At 45.1% G+C, this 24,178-nt stretch overlaps 1 protein-coding gene across 2 annotated transcripts in view; it reads right to left on the bottom strand.

Annotated features, from left to right (window-relative positions):
• adcy8 (adenylate cyclase 8 (brain)) overlaps nucleotides 1-7,047 on the bottom strand; it is a 176,530-nt gene extending 169,483 nt beyond the window's left edge. For both annotated transcript variants that reach the window (XM_061920711.1, XM_061920712.1), the window contains exon 1: nucleotides 5,779-7,047. In XM_061920711.1, the coding sequence (XP_061776695.1) occupies nucleotides 5,779-6,696 (918 nt within the window). In that variant the 5' untranslated portion in view covers nucleotides 6,697-7,047. The remainder of the gene's footprint in view (nucleotides 1-5,778) is intronic.
• Between the last annotated feature and the right edge of the window lie 17,131 nt (nucleotides 7,048-24,178).

The following is a 24,178-nucleotide window of genomic DNA, read 5'->3' as shown; positions in this document are numbered from 1 at the left end:
CGACATCCTCGGTAGGCCCACATAAGGGCAAGGAAAACTCACACCCAGTGGGACATCGGTGACAATAATGACCCAGTGGGACGTCGGTGACAATGATGACTATGAGAACCTTGGAGAGGAGGAAAGCAATGGATGTCGAGCGGGTCTAACATGATACTGTGAAAGTTCAATCCATAATGGATCCAACACAGTCGCGAGAGTCCAGTCCAAAGCGGATCCAACACAGCAGCGAGAGTCCCGTTCACAGCGGAGCCAGCAGGAAACCATCCCGTCATTCCGTCGTACATTTTTTTTCCTTTTACGGAAGGTTTTTTGTAGAGAAAAAATTATAAAAATAACACTTAATTGAACGGTTTAAAAGAGGAGAAAACAGAAAAAAAATTAAAATTAAATTTTGAAACATAGTTTATCTTCAATTTCGACTCTTTAAAATTCAAAATTCAACCGAAAAAAAGAAGGGAAAAACTAGCTAATTCGAATCTTTTTGAAAAAATTAAAAAAATTATTTATGGAACATTATTAGTAATTTTTCCTGATTAAGATTAATTTTAGAATTTTGATGACATGTTTTAAATAGGTTAAAATCCAATCTGCACTTTGTTAGAATATATAACAAATTGGACCAAGCTATATTTCTAACAAAGACAAATCATTATTTCTTCTAGATTTTCCAGAATAAACATTTTAAAAGAAATTCAAAAGACTTTGAAATAAGATTTAAATGTGATTCTAAAGATTTTCTAGATTTGCCAGGATATTTTTATTTTATTTTATTTATAATAAGTTTGAAGAAATATTCACAAATATTCCTTTTTGAAAAAACAGGAGTTAAAATGAAGAATTAAAATAAAATGTATTTATTATTCTTTACAATAAAAAAATAAATTTACCTGAACATTGATTTAAATTGTCAGGAAAGAAGAGGAAAGAATTTAAAAGGTAAAAAGGTATATGTGTTAAAAATCCTAAAATCTTTTTTAAGGTCGTATTTTTTCTCTAAAATTGTCTTTCTGAAAGTTATAAGAAGCAAAGAAAAAAAAAAAATGAATTTATTTAAACAAGTGAAGACCAAGTCTTTAAAATATTTTTCTTGGATTTTCAAATTCTATTTGAGTTTTGTCTCTCTTAGAATTAAGAATGTCAAGCAAAGCGAGACCAGCTTGCTAGGAAATAAATAAAATTAAAAATATAGAGGCAGCTCACTGGTAAGTGCTGCTATTTGAGCTATTTGTAGAACAGGCCAGGGCGACTCATCTGATCCGTACGGGCGACCTGGTGCCCGTGGGCACCACGTTGGTGACCCCTGCTATAGACAAACTAAACAGGTCCCAAATTCAAACAAAAAAACTATGAAAAATTAAACGCGACCAAATCCCCCCAAAATGGGACCTGAAAACCAAAATGACCGACAACCTTACTGTATAAGGTCTTTGATGATTTCCGTGTGTCCTGTCATGACGAAAAAGTGAACAAATTTCTAGTGAGACATGATATGTTTTTGAGTGTACTAAAGCTCTTAAAAGCGTTTTAGTTGACGGTATAGCAATATTAGTAAATACAAGCTTACTTTCGAGCGCAGTTAACATAAATACAAATAGAACAATTATTAAAATAATCATTAATTATTTAAATGCTTTGCTATCTATAACACAAAGCTAATATGTCAAAGTTTTTTTCACAGCATATGTTCACCTACATTGTTTTGGTTGGAGTATTTTTCATACACAAAATGTATAAAAGTGGCCCTCGCATCCTTAAATTTTTGTCTATGTGGTCCTTGCTGGAACATGTTTGGACACCTCTGGTGTAGATCCAACAATGGCGTTTGTTTATATTGTAGCGTCCCCGGAAGAGTTGGTGCTGCAGGGAATTCTGAGAGTTTGTTCTGAATGTGAATGTTGTCTGTCTATCTGTGTTGGCCCTGCGATGAGGTGGCGACTTGTCTAGGGTGTACTCGCCTTCCGCCCGATTGTAGCTGAGATAGGCGCCAGCGCCCCCCACAACTCCAAAAGGGAATAAGCGGTAGAAATGGATGGATGGATGTTCTGTAGTGTTTATGTTGTGTTGCGGTGCAAATATTTTTCCTGTGTTTGTCGTCGTTGTTTGGTATGGTTTGACTATATGGCACATATTTATGACTTTGTTGACACTATTCATAGGCATACTTGCCAACCTTCCCGATTTTTCCGGGAGACTCCCGAATTTCAGTGCCCCTCCCGAATATCTCCATGGGCAACCATTCTCCCATATTTCTCCAGATTTCCACCCGGATACCAATATTGGGGGCGTGCCTTTGAGGCACTGCCTTTATCGTCCTCTACAACCTGTCATCACGTCCGCTTTTCCTCCATACAAACAGTCACCTATAAGTGAATGCAAGTCATACTTGGTCAACAGCCATACAGGTCACACTGAGGGTGGTCGTATAAACAATGTTATTGCTGTTACAACTATTAGCCACACTGTGAACCCACATCAAACACGAATGACAAACACATTTCGGGAGAACATCCGCACTGTAACCCAACAAACACAGCAGAACAAATACCCAAAATCCCTTGCAGCACTAACTCTTACGAGACGCTACAATATGCAACCCTGCCACCACCAAACCCCGCCCCCCTACCTCAACCTTTCCCCTCCCCATCTTCCGAATTCCGAGGTCTCAAGGTTGGCAAGTATGTTCATACGGCAACTCTTAGTGTGACATATATGGCTGTTGAGTAAGTATGCACTTCATTCACTTGTGTGCAGTGTGTTCAAAGTCAAGATGATTGTGTCATTAGTTTAATATTGGGCACAACGTAATCTTGGTTTGTCTTTGTTAATTATAGACTATATGTAAGGGACAAGCGGTAGAAAATGGATGATTTGTGATCTTTTTTATCATGCAAAACGGACCAAACCCGCCACAAATTTAACAAGAAGATTGATCCGTCAAAATTTTCTTTAAGAATTGGAAAGTTGCTATCAATCCTACGTGCGCGTGTTTTACAACGTGGACAGCTTCTGGTGCTGAAGGACTTTGAACAGAACCCGAACCAGCAGGAGATTAGAGAAGGACGATTGATAAAAAGATATACCTGCTCAGTGGCCTTGTGGTTAGAGCAGTGGTTCTTAACCTGGGTTCGATCGAACCGTAGGGGTTCGGTGAGTCGGCTTCAGGGGTTCGGCGGAGGTCAAAACACACCCGATTCATCGTGTCAATAAAAACTTCTACCTATTCTGGATACGGCAACAGCAGAAGTCACATTGATTTGCAGGTGTGTAATTTGTTGTGAGTTCATGCACTGTGTTAGTTCTGTTTTCTGAATAAGGTGATGTTCATGCACGGTTCATTTTGTGCACCAGTAAAAAAAAACATGGAAACAGTTTAGTATGGGAACATATTCTCCATTAATTAGTGGCTTATTAACATGCAAATTAGTAACATGTTGGCTCTTAACTAGCCATCATTAAGTACTTACAGTATTAATGCCTTATTCGGCATGGCCTCATTATTACCCTAACCCTCTAACCCTAACCAACTAATTCCAAATTAAGTCTTTGTTACTTAGTATATGTTCCCCTAAGTGTCAAAAAACCTTTAAATTAAGTCTTTGTTACTGAGAATATGTTCTCCATACTAAATTCTTACCAAAAACGCACAACTTTGTCTTGAATTTAAAAAAAAAACATTTTATTTTTCACTAAGAAGGGTTCGGTGAATGCGCATATGTAACTAATGGGGTTCGGTACCTCCAACAAGGTTAAGAACAACTGGGTTAGAGTGTCCGCTCTGAGAGCAGTGGGTTGTGAAGGACGAATCATACAAAAGACTACAAAAATGGGACTCATGACCTCCCTGCTTGGCAGTTAGCATCAAGGGTTGGAATTGGGGGTTAAATCACCCAAAAAAATTCCCGGGCGCGGCCACCGCTGCTGCTCACTGCTCCCCTCACCTCCCAGGGGTTGAACAAGGGGATGGGTCAAATGCAGAGGACTCATTTCACCACACCTAGTGTGTGTGTGTGACAATCATCCATCCATCCATCCATTTTCTACCGTTTGTCCCGTTCAAGACGAAACTCCCGGGAAATTTAAAATTGCAATTTAGTAAACTAGTAAACTTGGCATGTGTTGCAATGGTAATATTTCATCATTGATATATAAACTATCAGACTGCGTTAAAGTTAAAGTTAAAGTACCAATGATTGTCACACACACACCAGGTGTGGTGAAATTTGTCCTCTGCATTTGTCTTTATTGCACAAAATGTAATACAACCCCACAACAGCTCTCATGTCTCTAACGCTTTTCCCGGGACAACGCAAACTCTCACTTCCTGTCGATAACATCACTTCCCTATCTCTCCCGGAAGTCCCGCCCCCCAGCCAAAGTCATTGGCTAACACCCCGTAGCCAGCCGCTGCATTATACTTAGTTAAATGTTATGTTGAAGAGGTTCATTTAGCCTACTGACGTGTAATTATAAATGGTTGATTTATATAGGCTAGTAGGTAAAGTGTTGTACCTGACAACTCTTGATGGTACAATCCATATATCACGTCACAGACGTCACGCTAACATCACGTGACACCTCTGATGAAGGCTGCAGAAGCAAGGTAGCCCAAACGTGTCAGGTACAACACTTTACCTTACTAGCCTATAGAAATCAACCATTATAAATAGTTAAATGTTGTTACCCACATACGAAAAACGAGCAGCCCTCTTTGAAACAGTATGTGGGCATACTTTTATTTTGAAGTGTCTCGTTTGGTCTGTCGACGGATGTAAGGAAGCTACTTCCGGGTATGGCCAACGAGGTATTTGTCATTTGTTGGTATTTTACTTGGTAAAACGTTTGATCCACATGCTGTGCATGTTATTATTTTTACGTTTGTAACGTGCTTTATTTATTACAGTTTTCACGGTGAATTTGAAGGGAAAGGAAGCCTTCAAATAAATCAGTTCAAGAAAGCCATTGTGTCTGTGCTATTTGGAGGGAGTTACACTTTCTAACCTCACTATATTAGATATATAACAACGGGCGGGAAGCGGGCGGGTGTGGCTTTGATGAAATGTTGGTTCGGGTGGATGACGACTTTAGTGATGCGGTTGCGGATGATATAATTGCATAGCCGCGCATCTCTAATATATATATACATATATATGTGTGTGTGTTTATTAAAGGTAAATTGAGCAAATTGGCTATTTCTGGCAATTTATTCAAGTGTGCATCAAACTGGTAGCCCTTCACATTAATCAGTACCCAAGAAGTAGCTCTTGTGTATCGGCTGGGGACATCTCTGCGCTGCTGATCCGCCTCCGCTTGGGATGGTTTCCTGCTGGCTCCGCTGTGAACGGGACTCTCGCTGCTGTGTTGGATCCGCTTTGGACTGGGCTCTCGCGACTGTGTTGGATCCATTATGGATTGAACTTTCACAGTATCATGTTAGACCCGCTCGACATCCATTGCTTTCCTCCTCTCCAAGGTTCTCATAGTCATCATTGTCACCGACGTCCCACTGGGTCATTATTGTCACCGATGTCCCACTGGGTGTGAGTTTTCCTTGCCCTTATGTGGGCCTACCGAGGATGTCGTAGTGGTTTGTGCAGCCCTTTGAGACACTAGTGATTTAGGGCTATATAAGTAAACATTGATTGATTGATTGATTGATTGATTGAAAAAGGTTGGTGACCCCTGCTCTAACCACTTGGCCACTGAGTAGGTAACTATAGGTGGCAAGAAGAGGAAAAAAAAAGAGTGAAGGAATGGAGGAAGCAGGTGTGCACTTACCTGGTTGGTGGAGAGCGGTGCATTGTGGGAGACCAGCAGGCGGACCAGCAGGTGGAGTCCCGAGGTGAAGAGTCCGGCCAGGATGGCCCAGGTGAGGGGGAGGGGCAGCATGCTGTAGGTGGCAAAGAGCGCGAAGAGGACGTAGCCCACCCCGTCCCCCAGCAGGCCGTAGCCCAGACCCGCCGCCAGGATCTGCGTGGCCATGGCCACCCACGTGACCACGCCGCTGTACTGCAGGTAGCCGTGCGAGGTGGTCTCCTTGCGGACCGCCACCAAGGCACAGATGACCACCTCCATGCCGGCGAAGAAGCCCAGCAGCGCGCCCTTCACCGGGTCCATGGGCGAGGAGGCCATGCTGAGGTGCAGCACCAGCAGGGTGATCTTGGTCACCACGTCCAGGATGTTCATCACCACCACGGACTTGCGCCTCTGGCCCAGGAAGTAGCGCTGGTACAGGCGCTCCAGGTCGCGGGACTTGAAGGCGTTCCGCAGCGTGGGCAGGATGACGCCGCGGTAGGTGTAGCCCCAGTTGAGGAAGAAGTCCGAGTTGGTGGGCGCGCAGTCGATCTGCAGGAAGCCCAGGTCGCTGCTGGCCCGCTCGGGGAACACCTTGGTGCCGCCGTTGTTGTGGCGCTCCCCCAGCGACGTCCGGCCCGCCGACTGTTTCCGGGCGTCCTGCTGCGGCTCGTAGGGATCCTCGGCGCCGCCTCCCCCGCCCTGCTCGTGGATGAAGCGCTGCTCGGTGATGTGTCGGACCGCGTTCTGCCACAGCAGCCGCTTGGGTCTGCCGGTGCCGTCGGTGGTCCCCCCTCCTCCGTCCCCTCCTTCTCCTTCGCCGCCGCTGCTGCTGCTCGGCGTCCTGTTGATGGTGTACAGCTCCTCGCTGGCGCTCGAACAGCGGACCTCGGACAGCTCCATGCCGGGCTCCGGGGAGGGCGGAGGGGGTCAGTTACCTCAGCGCCTTGGCGGGGGACACGTCCTGCTGCGCGCGTGGAACCCGGGGCCCGTGCTTCTTCTTCTCGGTGGGGCTGCGGCGCGAAGCGGCGGAGGCGCGGGGGGAGGTCATCGTCGTCACGCGAGAGGGGGAATGCCGCCGAGGGGACGAGGAAGCTCGAGGAAAGGGGGAGGCGTGGATTACCGCCACGCGTGTCCGCGCGGAAGCTTCATCCGCGCTGGTCGTCTCCTCCACTCCAGAATGTTCCTTTGACGTTCCCCCGTCTTTCCGTCACAACTTGTGGAGATGCTCAATGTCACGCAGCCTCTTCCTCCTCATGCAGCACCTGACTGGGAGGGAGGGGGCAGGGGGAGGACTCCACACGTCAAATCAAGCCTTACTCCTCCTTCTTCTCCTCCTCCTCCTCCCGATGAAGTAGTGGACATCTCTGACGTCATCTCCTCCCGAGACAAAACCAAAAGTACAGTCATGTCATTGCAACTTGCCTCTCAAGATGGCGCTGGTCGGCAGTGAGGTGCAACTACATGGCACTACAGCAGCGGGCAGCACCTTTAACACGGCAAAATATAACACGTACTGTGCCAGAATGCGCTCCGGACCAGGTATTTAGGCCACAGGGAAAACCCAGGAGACTATGACACCCAGCTGGCCCCTGGGAGAAGATCTGGACAAAGTGGCTGGCTGCTTAGGCTGCTGCCCCCGCGACCCGATCTCGGATAAGCAGAAGAAGATGGATGATGGATGGATGGCACTTGTCTTTGTTTTCCTATTTTAGGAGGCTAATGTTACCAAAAAGAGGAGACTTTAACTACAGAAAAGGGTTTTTCAAGCTTTGGCTTCTCCTCGGCAACTCCCGCTAGACCAGGGGTCGGCACACCCGAAATGTTGAAGAAGCCATATTAGACCAAAAATTAACCACAAAATGTTTTTGTCTCGAGCCGTAAAAAAAATTAAAGCCTTCTATAAGTGTTATGATGAAGGCAACACATGATGTAAGTGTTTATATTAGTCTACTATCAAAATGACTTTAAAAGTCTTATATGCGTGTTGTAATGAAGGCAACACATGATGTAAGTATCTATATTAGCCTACTATCAAAATGACTTTAAAAGTCTCATATAAATGTTGTAATTAAGGCAACAAATGATGTAAGTGTCTATATTAGCCTACTATCAAAATTACTTTAAAAATATTATATAAGTGTTATAATGAAGGCAACACATGATGTAAGTGTCTATATTAACCTACTATCAAAATTACTTTAAAAGTATTATGTACGTGTTATTATGAAGGCAACACATGATGTAAGTGTCTATATTACATACATTAGCCTACTATCAAAATGACTTTAAAAGTCTTATATAAGTGTATAATGAAGACAACAGATGATGCAAGTGTCTATGTTACCTATATTAGCCATCCATCCATCCATCATCTTCCGCTTATCCGAGGTCGGGTCGCGGGGGCAGCAGCCTAAGCAGGGAAGCCCAGACTTCCCTCTCTCCAGCCACTTCGTCTAGCTCTTCCCGGGGGATCCCGAGGCGTTCCCAGGCCAGCCGGGAGACATAGTCTTCCCAACGTGTCCTGGGTCTTCCCCGTGGCCTCCTACCGGTTGGACGTGCCCTAAACACCTCCCTAGGGAGGCGTTCGGGTGGCATCCTGACCAGATGCCCGAACCACCTCATCTGGCTCCTCTCGATGTGGAGGAGCAGCGGCTTTACGTTGAGTTCCTCCCAGATGGTAGAGCTTCTCACCCTATCTCTAAGGGAGAGCCCCACCACCTGGCGGAGGAAACTCATTTCGGCCGCTTGTACCCGTGATCTTATCCTTTCGGTCATGACCCAAAGCTCATGACCATAGGTGAGGATGGGAACGTAGATCGACCGGTAAATTGAGAGCTTTGCCTTCCGGCTCAGCTCCTTCTTCAACACAACGGATTGATACAACGTCTGCATTACTGAAGACGCCGCACCGATCCGCCTATCGATCTCACAATCCACTCTTCCCTCACTCGTGAACAAGACTCCTAGGTACTTGAACTCCTCCACTTGGGGCAGGGTCTCCTCCCCAACCCGGAGATGGCACTCCACCCTTTTCCGGGCGAGAACCATGGACTCGGACTTGGAGGTGCTGATTCTCATTCCGGTCGCCTCACACTCGGCTGCGAACCGATCCAGTGAGAGCTGAAGATCCCGGCCAGATGAAGCCATCAGGACTACATTATCTGCAAAAAACAGAGACCTAATCCCGTGGCCACCAAACCGGATCCCCTCAACGCCTTGGCTGCGCCTAGAAATTCTGTCCATAAAAGTTATGAACAGAATCGGTGACAAAGGACAGCCTTGGCGGAGTCCAACCCTCACTGGAAATGTGTCCGACTTACTGCCGGCAATGCGGACCAAGCTCTGGCACTGATCATACAGGGAACGGACTTCCACAATAAGACAGTCCGGTACCCCATACTCTCTGAGCACTCCCCACAGGACTTCCCGAGGGACACGGTCGAATGCCTTCTCCAAGTCCACAAAGCACATGTAGACTGGTTGGGCAAACTCCCATGCACCCTCAAGAACACTGCCGAGAGTATAGAGCTGGTCCACAGTTCCACGACCAGGACGAAAACCACACTGTTCCTCCTGAATCCGAGGTTCGACTATCCGGCGAAGCCTCCTCTCCAGCACACCTATATTAGCTTACTATCAAAATTACTTTAAACGTCTTATATAAGTGTTGTAATAAAGGCAACACATGATGTCAGTGTTTATATTAGCCTACTATCAAAATGACTTTAAAATATTATATGAGCGTTATAATGAAGGCAACACATGATGTGTCTATACTAGCCCACTATCAAAATGACTTTAAAAGTCTTTATTAAGTGTTATAATGAAGACAACACATGATGTAAATGTCTATATTAGCCATATTAGCCTACTATCAAAATTACTTTAAAAGTCTTATAAACATGTTATAATGAAGGCAACACATGATGCAAGTGTCTATATTAACTATATTAGCTTACTATCAAAGGCTGACACAGATTTCCATTGACAGGAATGTTGTATTTTAATTTATTTAAGGACAAACTTGGATTAAGAAACATATGTTTAATGTACCCTAAGATGTTTGGTTAAAATAAAGCCAATAATGCATATTTTTGTGGTACCCTTTATTTAGAAAAGTACCGAAAAGTATCAAAATATTGGAATCGGGACAACACTACTTCAACGTTGTCAATGTTGTTTTGATGTCAGCTAAGAATGTAGCTGCCGGGAAAAAGAATATGTCGCCACAAAGTGTGGTGGAAGACATTGTCAAATGAAAGTCTGTTTTTCTTATTTTAAGCACTCACACTAACACACATCACTCTTCTTGATAAAACAACACTTTTTTTTGTTCATTAATGTTGTGTGTCACCTTTTTAATACACGGACACTAAACAATTCAACATATAATGAGTATTTGAAATATCAAGCACAATCACTGCAGTCTAATTAACTCTTATTCATTTCAATACATTGTTATGGTGAGAAACAAGACAAACACTAAAAAATGTTAGGTTAAAAAATAACCCACATTTTAACCCAACTCCTGGTTCAGAAAATTAAGAACACCCTAATTGAGTTATTTTAACTCAACATTTTGGGTTAATTTTTTCAACCCAACTTTTGCGTTGGATTATTTAACCAAAAAGTTGAGTTATGATAATTTAATGTTGGGTTATTCCCAACCAAACTATTGGGTTGTATTATATAACCCAAAAGTTGAGTTATGCTAAGTCAATGTTGGTTGATTCATAACCCAACTATTGCGTTGAATTTATTTAACACAAAAGCTGAGTTATGCTCACTATAATGTTGGGTTATTCCAACTATTGGATTGCGCAATTTAGCGCTCCTTAACCCAATAGTTAGTTAAATATTAAAAATGTTACTGCTGGTTTGTCTTACTTCTTCCCAACTACTGATCAAAATGATTTGTATACCATTAAAATATACTTAAAAGCAAGATGTGAGTGAAGTGAATAGTGAATTATACTTATATAGTGCTTTTTCCTCAAGTGACTCAAAGCGCTTTACATAGTGAAACCCAATATCTAAGTTACAATTAAACCAGTGTGGGTGGCACTGGGAGCAGGTGGGTAAAGTGTCTTGCCCAAGGACACAATGGCCTTGACTAGGATGGCGGAAGCAGGGATCGAACCTGCAACCCTCAAGTTGCTGGCACGGCCGCTCTACCAACCGAGCTATACCGCCCATTTTCATTGACATTTTCTTAACATAATTTCTGTGTATGGTCATAGTTGTCACGGTGGTATCGCTTTTTACTGCTTGGATTGTTCTCCCAGGATGCAGACAGGACTCCGGAAGCAATATGAAGGTAAGGAAATTTTTTATTGCCCATAGCACGAGAAGCTAACGGAAAAGCGAACAAGAAAAGCTTAGCATGTAAACAGACAAACAAAAAAGGCGAAGCTTAGTTAAGGAATCAAATTAGTAGCGGCTGTAACTGATGCGAGGAAGCAAATAAGAAAGCCAGACTGAGTGCGGCGAAAAACAGGGAATAAGTAGCTCTCTGGTTAGTGCCCAGGAGCAGGTGAGCGCCTGAACATTAATCAGAGGCAGGTGAAAACAATCTGCAGTCATGGCAACTAAAACACAAACCCAGAGGTGCTGTAGGCGGCGTACACCCTGGACAAGTCGCCACCTCATCCCAGGGCCAACACAGATAGACAGACAACATTCACACTCACATTCACACACTTGGGCCAATTTTGTGTTGCCAATCAACTTATCCCCAGGTGCATGTCTTTGGAGGTGGGAGGAAGCCGGAGTACCCGGAGGGAACCCACGCAAACATGCAAATGCCACACAGAAAGATCCCAAGCCCGGGGATTGAACTCAGGACCTTCGTATTGTGAGGTAGACACACTAACCCCTGTTCCACCGTGCTGCCCTGTAATGTTGCAATGTTTTGGTGCGCTGGTGGTAATGTGCAGTGCAAACAGAGCGGCTCGGAAGATGTTTGCACAATCGTCTTGCGACGATCCGCGGCAGAGGAAGTTGTCTGAGTTAATCTGGTTTGAGTCAGGACGCCGTCAGCGTGTAGACAGACGATTCCGGGTGGGGTGGTGGGAGAACGGGAGGGGTTGGAGGCTGCGTCATCGCCCCGCTGAGCGCAAAATTGCTGCCCCACTTTCCTTATCCGAGAGAAGCGGGCCAAGGCATGTCATTGCTCCGACTCAGATTAGATGAATAGCGATGATTCCCTCATAAACCTTGAGGAGCAGCGAGAGCCCCACCCCCCTCCTATCCCATTTTGACTCATGCATGCCCGCCAGCGAGGGGAAAGTTGCCTCATTGCTATTCAGTCTATTTTTACCCGCCTTTCGTCTGCCGCCTCTTTGCCGCCGCCGTTCCTCTTTGTGCTGAGTCCCAAGAAAGGAGACTTAGCGAAATCCCTTTCCCAAACCGCTATCAAGCGCCACTTTTCTTCCACACGTCTTGTCTTTGTGTTCCAAGTAGGCCACAAGTCCTCCTCCAGAGCCGAGCCCGCCTCATGATGCTTGTCAGGTGAACAAAGCGCCTCACAATGCCTTTCTTCATGTCAGCTCTCTGTGGTGAAGGAAGACACTTTGTCGCATGTTCCTGAAAACCTTGTCTCCATTCAAGCCGTCCTGAGGAGCTGAGATATCAGCGGTGTAATATTGACGCGAGTTAACGCATATGATCAATAATCACTCATATTTATCACGATAATCATGTGTAAATCACGTTCCACTCTTCATCAACGGCACAGCGGTGGAGATGGTAAGCAGCACCAAGTTCCTGGGGGTGCAGATGACTGACAATATAACCTGGTCCCTACACTCCGGAGCTCTTGTAAAAAGAGCTCAGCAGCGCATGCACTTTTTGCGTCGGATGAAAAGAGCACAGCTCCCTCCCCCCATTCTCACCACATTCTACAGAGACACTATAGAGAGCCTTGTGACCAACAGCATCTCGGTCTGGACTGGAGCCTGCAATGCCTCAGACTGGAATTCTCTGCAGAGATGGGTGAGGACGGCGGAAAAGATCATCAGGACTCCTCTTCCTCTTATTCAGGAGATCCCAAAAAGCCGCTGCCTGACCAGGGCTCAGAAAATCTGCATAGGCTCCTCCCATCCCCACCGATGACTTTTTTCAATGCAGGTCTCCAGAAAGAAGTTCCGCAGCCTCCGTGGCAGAACCTCCAGGTTCTGTAACAGCTTCTTCCCTCAGGCCGTAAGACTCTTGAACGCATCATAATAATTCCCTCAATTCCCCCCCAAAAATGGATTAACTGGCTGGAATATAAAGACAATATAACATACATCCATAAACGTGAATGCATATGCAAAAGTGCAATATATTCATCTGTACAGTAATCTATTTATTTCTATATGCACCTCATTGCTTTTTTATCCTGCACTACCATGAGCTAATGCAACACAATTTCGTTCTTATTTGAACTGTAAAGTTCAAATTTGAATGACAATAAAAAGTAAGTCTAAGTCTAAGTCTAAATCTAAGTCCAAAGGCAGATGAATCACCCAATGATCAGGTCGAGTGAGGAGACTCTGGAGCTCTGGACTGTTGTGCCCTGTGACAAATTTCACTCCAAAATACACCATGAGGGGACTTTAGATCAGTTGATCTGCTGTCTCCATTTTCTGCTCTGGAGCGGGGGGGGGGGGTCACAGATTAGGAGACCACAAATGATTTGCTAGCTGTTCAAAGTCGGGACACGGGTGGACCACTCTGTGCATCAGTTGGGGACGTCTCTGCACTGCTGACTTGTCTCCATTCAAGATGATCCCCACGATGATCCCCGCTCTACGGACTGGACTCTCAGACTGTTAACTAGCTCCACTATGGACTGGACTCTCAGACTATTTACCAGATCCACTATGGACTGGACTCTCACACTATTAACTAGATCCACTATGGACTGGACTCTCACATTATTAACTAGATCCACTATGGACTGGACTCTCAGACTATTAACAAATCCAATATGGACTGGAATCTCAGACTATTAGCTAGATCAACAATGGACTGGAATCCCAGACTATTAACTAGATCCACTATGGACTGGACTCACACCATTAACTAGATCCACTCGACGTCCATTGCACCGGTCACCCAGGGGGGTGGTGGGGGGTGGGGGTGTCTGCAGTCCCCTCCCAGGTTTCTCATTGTATCCCATTGGGTTGAGTTTTTCCTTGCCCGGATGTGGTATCTGAGTGATTTAGGGCTATAAGTAAACTTCTATTGATTGATTGATTGATTGATCGATTGATTGATTAGATAATGGTTAGAGTGTCCGCCCTGAGACTGAAAGGTCTTTGTGAACAGCTTTCTGCCGTCATCGTGTGGGTTGCAGGGACCATTGAGGACGGACATCGCTGAGCAGGTTTGACTCTTGTTTTATTTTTCAATAAAGCTTCCGTCTTTTGCTCGGACCGCTTTTCAACTCCTCCGATCCTGCTCGCTCCTCTCTCGCCTTCAGTCGGCCGCGTCTTCATCGCTCTCGTCAAGTCGCTCTTGGTTGTTCCCGGTCTTCAGGTTCTGTTGCTAGTTCTTCTACTCCTTCCGCCCCGATCGCTCCTCCTTCTCCCCTTTTATGCTGCAGGGATTGAGAGCAGGTGTGTGATCTACGCACCTGACTTGGATTGCCGCAGCGTCGCTCCAAGCGCGCCCCGCCTCTCCGCTCCGCCGCACACTCCGCCCCCTGGCCGCCATCTTGAGTAGGACCGCCGTTTGTCCTACCCTGCTGTCGGCTCGTCGGCTCCGTCTCTTCACAGTCTTGAGTTCAAACCCTCAGCTGAGGCATACCAAAGACTACAACAATGGGACCCGTTACTTTCCTGCTTGGCACTCAGCTTCAAGGGTTGGAATTAGGGGATAAATCACCAAAATGATTGCCAAAAGAAGTTATTTTTTTAAATCTTTAATAAGTGTATTTCATTTAACTGTACACAGACGGCAACATAGTAATGTTGAGCGACGGTTTTGGATAAGGCCTGGAAGAACTGCAGTCTGGTGGGATATGTTTGTCCCCGAGTGTGTTGTGTCAGAGGAACAGCAAGAGAACATTTGAATGTCCAGGGCAGCTGTGATTCTACTTAGTGAAAAACTTTGCCCATTTGTCGAAGGAAAGACAACAACAATGCGGGCTCCCGTAGACAAGGAAAGACTACAAAAAACAAGGTTTCCTTGGCTCCTTGTTAGTGTGCATGTCAGGTGTGGGTCGCAACTTACTGCGGGGTGGTTCCTCCCAGATGCACAACCGACAACTCCGGACGAAAACATGAAGGTAGGAGATTATTTAGTTCTCATAAATCATACACCGTGGATACAAGCAGACAAAACAAGAATAAACAGAAAAGTAGGCCAATATCATGGGAAGCTATAGCTTAGCGCAGGAACAAGAATCAAGAATAACAGGAATAACCAAACGTAACTTGTTGCATGGAACAAACAATGAAGCCAGACCGAGCGTGGAGAGAAAGGTGATAAAAAATAGCTCTCTGATTAGTGGTAGCCTGCAGGTGAGTGTGCCGACCTCTACCCAGAGGCAGGTGAATCCAATTAATCCCCATAGAAACCAAAACAAACCCAGAGGTAAATGGGTTGTACTTGTATAGCGCTTTTCTACCCCTTTTTAAGGAGCCCAAAGCGTTTTGACAGTATTTCCACATTCGCCCATTCACACACACATTCACACACTGACGGCGGGAGCTGCCATGCAAGGTACGCACCAGGACCCATCAGGAGCAAGGGTGAAGTGTCTTGCCCAAGGACACAACGGACGTGACTACGATGGTAGAAGGTGGGGATTGAACCAATAACTCTCAGATTGCTGGCACAGCCACTCTACCAACTTCTCCACACCGTCCCCAGAAGTGCACAAAACAGGAACTAAGGGAGTCCAATAAATAACATAACAAAATCATGATCCGGGCCATCAATCATGACAGTGCACTGATTTGCCCACATATGCGGCCCTCTCCAAGGTTTCTCATAGTCGTCATTGTCACTGTCACCGACGTCCCATTGGGTGTGAGTTTTTCCTTGCCCTTATCGAGGATGTCGTTGTGGTTTGTGCAGCCCTTTGAGACACTTGTGATTCAGGGCTATACAAATAAACATTGATTGATTGATTGATGGGGCGGCATAGCTCGGTTGGTAGAGCGGCCATGCCAGCAACTTGAGGGTTGCAGGTTCGATTCCCGCTTCCGCCATCCCAGTCACTGCCGTTGTATCCTTGGGCAAGACACTTTACCCACCTACTTCCAGTGCCACCCACACTGGTTTAAATGTAACTTAGATATTGGGTTTCACAATGCAAAGCGCTTTGAGTCACTAGAGAAAAGCGCTATATAAATATAATTCACTTCACTTCACATGATCTGCCCAAGTTCCAGACGGCCTTTTCTTGAACTGTTTTACGAACCTCATTTTGAACTCTTTTACGACCTTTGTTGAACTGTTTTACGAAACTCTTTTTGAACTCTTTTACGACCTTTTCTGTGAACTATTTATGACCCCGTCCATTTGGAAGCAGCTGTTGACACGTGGTCAGGGAATATCCAAATAAAAGAGGAGACGTGAACCTTTTTCCGGGAGAGCGTGGGTGACACCGCAAGAGGTTACAGGTCGACACAATTCTCCTCAAATTGAGCAAAATGTATGTCTGTTTATTTCCTTGCTTCTTGTCTTGTTTAATAGATGTCATCGATGTTTGAACCTGACAGTCAGAGTCGAGGTAAGGTCTTTTAAGCAGAGGATGAATAGCCGCTGTTTTTAAAGCGAAGAGAACAATACCAGAGGAGAGTGATAAGCCAATCAAATTTAGCACTGATGATCCTAATATATACAACGTGTTTTCTAGGAACTGGGTCTTGGACACATGGCATTTGTTTTGTCCCCTTAGTCGCATTAGTTCCTCTAACGTTTCATTTTAAAAACGAGATAAATTATTTTGGAGCGCATTTGTCATTATGTTTACATTCATATCTGCATCTCTCCCGTCCAAAGGCAAAACCCAGTAACTCAATTTTGGTCAAAACTGAGCTAAAAATAATTTTGGAGTTACTAGGTGATAAGCCTTACATTAGTGGATGCGATATTGTAATTTGTTCCGTAAGTAAGCTGCTTACTGCTTACTGCTTAATTTGTTCCGTAAGTAAGCTGCTTACTTACGGAACAAATTACAATATGCAAAGCATATCACTTAGTAACTCCAAAATTATTATCAGTTCAGTTTTGACCAAAATTGAGTTACTGGGTTTTGCCTTTGGACGGGAGATCTACAGAACCCAGTTATGTTGGGTTATATTTATAACCCCCACCCTCAAAGACGCTCGACATGTACACATGACCACACCCCTTGATGCCATGCTCACTTGAAGGCCCATCACAGATGATGTTGTGAGGTCACATGACCTGGTGGCTGCCATGAAGCAAAAGTGAGCTCCAGCAGGTACTAAGGCGCGAAGAAGGTCGCCATAGTAACAGCGCAGCATTGACTCAGGTCAGCTTGTGGAGACGAAGACAAACCTCAGGATGCCTCCAGGATGTCATATAAAAGAATAATCTTTATACGGGTTCGAAAAGTACCCATTCTTTTTTCACCAACTAACACACCGCACTGTGTCAAGCCGCAAATTGTATTTTGGCTTCACAACTTTTGACTATAAAACCCGAAGTGAACTTTGATTTTGAGCACTTGAAAGAAAAATGAAGACGCACGACAGGACCGTCTGGGACTATGAGATGCTTGCATGAAGGGCGCCATGTTGGGAGGGGCGGAGGAGAGGGTGGGCGGGGCATGGAAGCAAAGATTTAACAGCGCTGGCATTACATCTGAGAAGCAGCCGGAGCCGATGACTCATTCCGAGGACGTTCATCTCCTCTTCCTCCTCCACTCTGCCGCCTATAAGCATCTCAGCTGCCGGTGGCCGCCGTTTAATCGGTACTGATCGCGCCAAGCGTCTGTTGTCCTGTTTGCTCATCCTCAGCAAAGCCTGATGGGAATGTTCCAGGTGTTACGTCTTCAAAGAATAATTTTTGTCCATCTTATCAGGCGGTTGCAGGATAATCAGACGTCTCCTCGGACTGTCACCACGGAGACAGCACACCATGTCCCCGCTACTGAACTAAAACACCCCAACATACCCTCAATGCCCACCACACGTTTACACTTGCAAAACACTTTTACATATCTTTCTTCTATTTTTTTTTTTTTTAGAAGATGCTGCCGCTGTAGTGGCTGCTGTTGGCAGGAGCTCCGTGCTCTTGTGTCATCCTTTTGAGTTACTGATCTTTCTCTGTTGTTGTCATGTATTTTTTTTGTGGGGGTTCGGGGCTCTTTGGGACTGTGTGACAAAGGCGTGGCACGTTCGTGACTTCTTCGGTGCTTTTTTTTTAACTTCAAGATCTGCTACCCGGGAGCATTTTGGCCATGGAGACCAGCTGCTGGGTCTTTGCCACACCAGAGTCCGTTTAGAAAGACTGGAGGAGATGTGGATGAAGAGACAGGGCTGCGGAGCTGGCGCTGAGCGCCGAAACGGACAAGCTTCATAGTGTCTTGGCTAAATTAGCAGGTATCGGACACATCGGTCTCCTTAGAAGCATTCTCTCTCATCCATGTGGACTGGACAACGGCCGAGAGTTGGTGGGCGGTCGAGGGTGGAGTCGGCTCTCGTGGTTGCTTTGTTGGGTCTGCTCCTGTGTTTGGCCATGCTCCATCTGTGTAAGGGGCCCGCAATTCATCTCTCAAGTCTAGAAGGCTTTTTTGTAAAGCGTGTGGAGAGACAGAGCCGACAGAAGGATAGGACAAACAGTGGTCCTGCCCAAGATGGCGGCCAGGAGGCGGCGCATGCAGCGGAGCGGAGAGGCGGGGCACGCTTGGCGCGATGCTGCAGCCATCAGTCAGGTGCGTAAACGACACACCTGCTCTCAATCCCTGCATCTTCTGATGCAGTTGAAAAGGGGAGAAGGAGGAGCAATCGGGGCAGAAGACGAAGGAGAAACAGTGACAACAGACGCCGACAAAGACGACGAGAGTGACCAGAGGAGAGATGAGCCCCCGCGGAAGACGCAGTCACCGGCCACCGAAAGGCGCGCCGGGACGAGCAGCAAAGGACGTCGCGCTAGAAATTGGCGCAACCGACTGGGACAAAACACAATTTATTGAAATAATAAACGAGTGTCAAACCTGCTACGAGGCGTCTTGTATAGATGGTCCATGTTACCCACACGATGACGGCTGAAGACATGTCACAAGCGTTTGGAGCATCAGTCAGCCTACCCTCAGTTCATCATCCACAAACCAATCGGCAGATGGAATGAGCTAACCAGGACTGGGAGTCCATGCTCCGCTGTGTCTGCCATCATCATCATTTTTCAAGGTTCACCCCCATCCCCTGGGTCGAGTGCGCCTACACCACCGTGGTCTGCTTGGCCACAAGTACAATGTCCTCTTTAAAGAATGCCTATGGTTTCCGACCTCCTGTTTCCCGCCTAAGAAGCTGATGTATCCCTTCGCTCAATTCATTTGCACCTGCGGCAGGCATATCGTGTGTGCCGGATGCTCGTGCTGCTTGTTCCAGGACTGCGAATGGTAACACCAAGTTGGCGGGTTGCCACAAAGTTCCGGGCCTGGGCTACCATCCCGGGCAAGAAGTATTCCCTTCATCTCATGACTTTTGACTTGCTGGTGTTCTCAGGAAATTGGGTCTGAGATTTGTGGGACTGTACAAAGTAGATTCTGTGGTGGACCCTGCCACCGTGAAGATCCAGTTGCCACAATCTCTTAGGATCAAACCAGTTTTTCTTGTTTCCAGCCTGAAACCGTCAGCTGATCCCTCCAGTGGTGCCTCCTCCTCCATGGGTGATCGATGGTCAGGGTTTTTATTGTTTACTGTGAAGGCTGTTTTGGACTCTAAAAAGAGGGGTAGGAGTGTGTAGTATTTGGTCGACTGAGAGGGATATGGCTCTCCGGAACGTTTTTGGATCTCCCGCTCCTGGATCCATGACTCCTCACTCTCTTATGACCTCTATGCCTGTCATCTGGATAAGCCAGGCATGCCGCCAGGGGGAATCCTATAAGTGGTCAGGGGGCGAGGGGGACACTGTCATAAGTGCACTCTGCGACTGCTGTCTTTTCTGTATCAGTTGCATTTGTTTGTTCTTTTTGGGCGGAGCCGCAGCAGTACACCTGCAACTGTTTAACAATCCCCGCCTTATTCAAGCACAGCTTTGTGGCATGATAGACCCTTGATCAGTGGTTCTTAACCTGGGTTTGATCGAACCCTGGGGGTTCGGTGAGTCGGCCGCAGGGGTTCGGCAGAGTTTCCACCACGGAGGTAAAGACACATCCGACTTATCCTGTAAATAAAAACTTCTCACTATGAGCGTATTATGGATACCCCCAAACAATGTTACCTCTAATTTTCCATCTGATTTGCAGGTTTTGTGATTGATTGATTGAAACTTTTACTAGCAGATTGCAAAGGAAGAGAATACATTATATGAAACAGTACAGTTTACACAGTACAGTACATATTCCGTACAATTGACCACTTAATGGTAACATCCGAATAAGTTTTTCAACTTGTTTAGGTCGGGGTCCACGTTAATCAATTCATGGTAAGGATGGACCGCTCGCCTGTATCGATTGGGGACATCTCTACGCCGCTGACCCGCCTCCGCTTGAGATGGTCTCCTGTGGACGGGACTCTCGCTGCTGTCTAGGATCCGCTTTGAACTGAACCCTCGCGGCTGTGTTGGAGCCACTATGGATTGAACTTTCACAGTATCATGTTAGACCCGCTCGACATCCATTGCTTTCGGTCCCCTAGAGGGGGGGGGGGGGTTGCCCACATCTGAGGTCCTCTCCAAGGTTTCTCATAGTCAGCATTGTCACTGGCGTCCCACTGGATGTGAATTCTCCCTGCCCACTGGGTGTGAGTTTTCCTTGCCCTTTTGTGGGTTCTTCCGAGGATGTTGTAGTCGTAATGATTTGTGCAGTCCTTTGAGACATTTGTGATTTGGGGCTATATAAATAAACATTGATTGATTGATTGTAATGTGTGTAAGATGTGTAATTTGTTGTGAGTCCATGCACTGTGTTGGTTTTGTTCTTTGAACAAGGTGATGTTTATGCACGGTACATTTTCTGCACCAGTAAAAAAACTATTTTTTTTTCACTAAAGAAGGGTTCGAGGAATATGAAACTGGTGTGGTTCGGTACCTCCAACAAGGTTAAGAACCACTGCTCTAGATTGTTCCTCTACCCCATGGGTGTTAAACTCATTTTAGCTCAGGGGCCGCATGGAGGAAAATCTATTCCCAAGTGGGCCGGAAGGGTAAAATCATGGCATGATAACTTAAAGATAAAGACAACTCCAGGTTGTTTTCTTTGTTTTACTTTGGCCAAAAGTAGGACGAGCACATTCTGAAAATGTGAAAATCACGGATAATCCTCTGGACAAAACACTTCAAGTTTGTTGAACATTCTGAGGCAATTGGTGCGGTTTGAGAAACAAAATGAGCATATACTTCGTCTCAGTGTATCTACCAAGCAATGATTAAACTTTAAGTCACAGCCTTACTGGGATTGAAGGTAAAAACTATTCAAAAGGGTTAGGTTCACTTTTCTCGTGTTTGACAGAGACATTTTGGGGCAACGAGGGTGCCAAATGACGATGTGTTCGAAGCAGAAGACATAAAACGGCAGGCTTTAGGTTTCATGTGGATCGAGGAGGAGGAGCCACAGTCACCCTTTATTGTATACCTCTTGCTTGGCCCTGGTATAAACCGTGCTTGCGTAACAGAATTGCTATTGTGACATCCAGTGGACACATTTAAAACAGCAGTTTATTTTGTTAGAAAAATAAAACGCTCATTTTGATATTTGGCTAATTCTTCACGCGGGTCGGATAAAACCTGTTCACGTTTGACACCCCTGCTCTACCCTTTCCTGCATTTAGATGCTCTGCCATGCCCCAGCTCCTGTTCCGGTTTTGTTGTTCAGCCCTTTCGCTTCTGACTTCTCCGACTACTGATTAGTTTGTTTTTTGCTAAGACTCTACTTTGAGCGTTTGTTTGTCTGACTTTGATAGTCTCGGGTGACCTTTTGTCTCCGGTGTTTGTTGTTTGTTGTACATTTTTCACTCTCTAGTGCGCCTTCTTGTTCCTGATTAAATCTCAAATTTTTTTTTTTCCGCCTCTGCTTTGGGGTCTTATGACTGGCTAACCGGCAATTGCAAGATGCAAGTTGTTTGTCTTTCATTGGTTTGTGCAATGTAAAGTCGTTTGTGTAATTGTAAATTACTGTGTCTGTCTTCTAAAATGATAAGTTGTTTGACATTTTGTTATGATAGTTATTAATTATTCTGTCTTTAAATTTGAGATGAAAGAAGGCTGTTTTAGTAGGAAAGAAAACTCCGAGACATATATGTCCAGGCTTTGATAGTCCCAGGTGATCTTCTGTCTCCGGTGTTTGTTCTTTGTTGTACATTTTTGACTCTAGTGCGCCCTCTTGTTCCTGATTAAATCTCAATGTATTTATTTTTTCTGCCTCTGCAGAAAAAAAAAGGGTTTTATGACTGGCTAACCGGCAATTGCAAGATGCAATTTGTTTGTCTCTCATTGGTTTGTGCAATGTAAAGTCGAGAGGAGCTAGATGAGGTGGTTCGGGCATCTGGTCAGGATGCCACCCGAACGCCTCCCTAGGGAGGTGTTTAGGGCACGTCCAACCGGTAGGAGGCCACGGGGAAGACCCAGGACACGTTGGGAAGACTATGTCTCCCGGCTGGCCTGGGAACGCCACGGGATCCCCGGGAAGAGCTAGACGAAGTGGCTGGGGAGAGGGAAGTCTGGGTTCCCCTGCTTAGGCTGTTGCCCCCGCGACCCGACCGAGCGTAAGAAGATGGATGGGTGGATGGATGGATGTTTGGTCATTTGGATAGGGTATTTGTCAGTTTTTTTGTCTTTTGATAAATTGGTTTATGTAATGTCTTCTAAAACTGGAAATTGTTTTGCTTTGTGTAATTGTAAATTGTTTGTTGTTTAAAGATAAATGTAATATATATTTTTTATATTTTATTTTATTTTTTATGTTTTATATTTTGTCAATTTGTAAATTTTGTATTACAATTAGTCAGTTGTAATTTGTTTGGTAATTTAGATAGCGTAAATGTCGGTTTTGTCTCGTTAATTAATTTAATTTAATTTAAGTTATGTCTTTTGATAATATGTCCTCTGAAACTGTAAATTATTTTGTCTTGTTAACTTAGTTTGTGTAATTGTAAATTATTTTGTTTGTGTTCTGAAATCATAAATTGTTTTATATTTTGTTTAGGTAGTTGTAAATAGGTATGTCTTTTTTTTTAACTTGTGTAATTGGAAATTGTTTGGTAATTTGAATAGTAGAATTGTAAGTTGCTTTGTCTTTCGTTAATAAGGTTAGTAATTTAGTTGTTTTGTCTTTTGACAATTTTGTTTGTGTAATTGAAGTCATAATACATTTTGTTAATGTGTCTTCCGAAACTGTAAATTGCTTAGCCTTTTGTTAATTAGCTTTTTGTAATTGCAAGTTATGTTGTCTGTTAATTAATTTTCTGTAAGTAATTAGTTTCATGGAATGTAAAAGTATTTTGTATCTCTAGACCGGGTGTCTGCAACCCGCGGCCCTAGAGCCACATTCACCTCTTAGCGACGCCCTAGTGCAGGGGTCGGGAACCTTTCTGGCTGAGAGAGCCAAAAAGCCAAATATTTTAAAATATATTTCCGTAAGAGCCATATAATTTTTTTTAACACTGAACACAACTAAACACGAGTATAACAGGTCTCTTATTCTTTGTAATAACATTGTTATTCTGAAGCTAACTGTGGAGGGGGCGTGGCCTGCGGGCCTGCAGCGACATGTGCGTAGATGGCCCACCTGGGCCTTGTTATCTCATCACCTGTCGCTCTGTTATAAGCAGCAGCCAGGAGGAGAGACTGGGTTGGGGCTGGAAATACTATTGCTGGAAAGCAACTGAGAGACTTATTGAAAAATGAAACAATATTGTAACCCTGAAACAGGCTCTCATGTCGGTGCTTGGGGATATGAAGAACCCCCAGGAGGGCAAGCCCCACACTAACCAATAATAAATAAATAACTTCTTACCATTAACGCAACGTCTTAAACAGGTGCGGTAGAAAACGGATGGATGGATTAAAAATGCATGACAATGTTTTATAATTTTAACATTATTTTTAACACTGTGATTACAAGTGGAATTATTTATTACTTATCGTGTTAAGCAACGTCAGGTCAGATTGATCAGAGAGCCAGATGCAGTCATCAAAAGAGCCACATCTGGCTCTAGAGCCATGGGTTCCCTACCCCTGCCCTAGTGGCTCCCTGGAG

This window comes from Nerophis ophidion, linkage group LG14, assembly GCF_033978795.1.
Source record: "Nerophis ophidion isolate RoL-2023_Sa linkage group LG14, RoL_Noph_v1.0, whole genome shotgun sequence".
Taxonomy (NCBI): Eukaryota; Metazoa; Chordata; class Actinopteri; order Syngnathiformes; family Syngnathidae; genus Nerophis; species Nerophis ophidion.
This window is presented reverse-complemented; position numbering and strand designations above follow the sequence as displayed.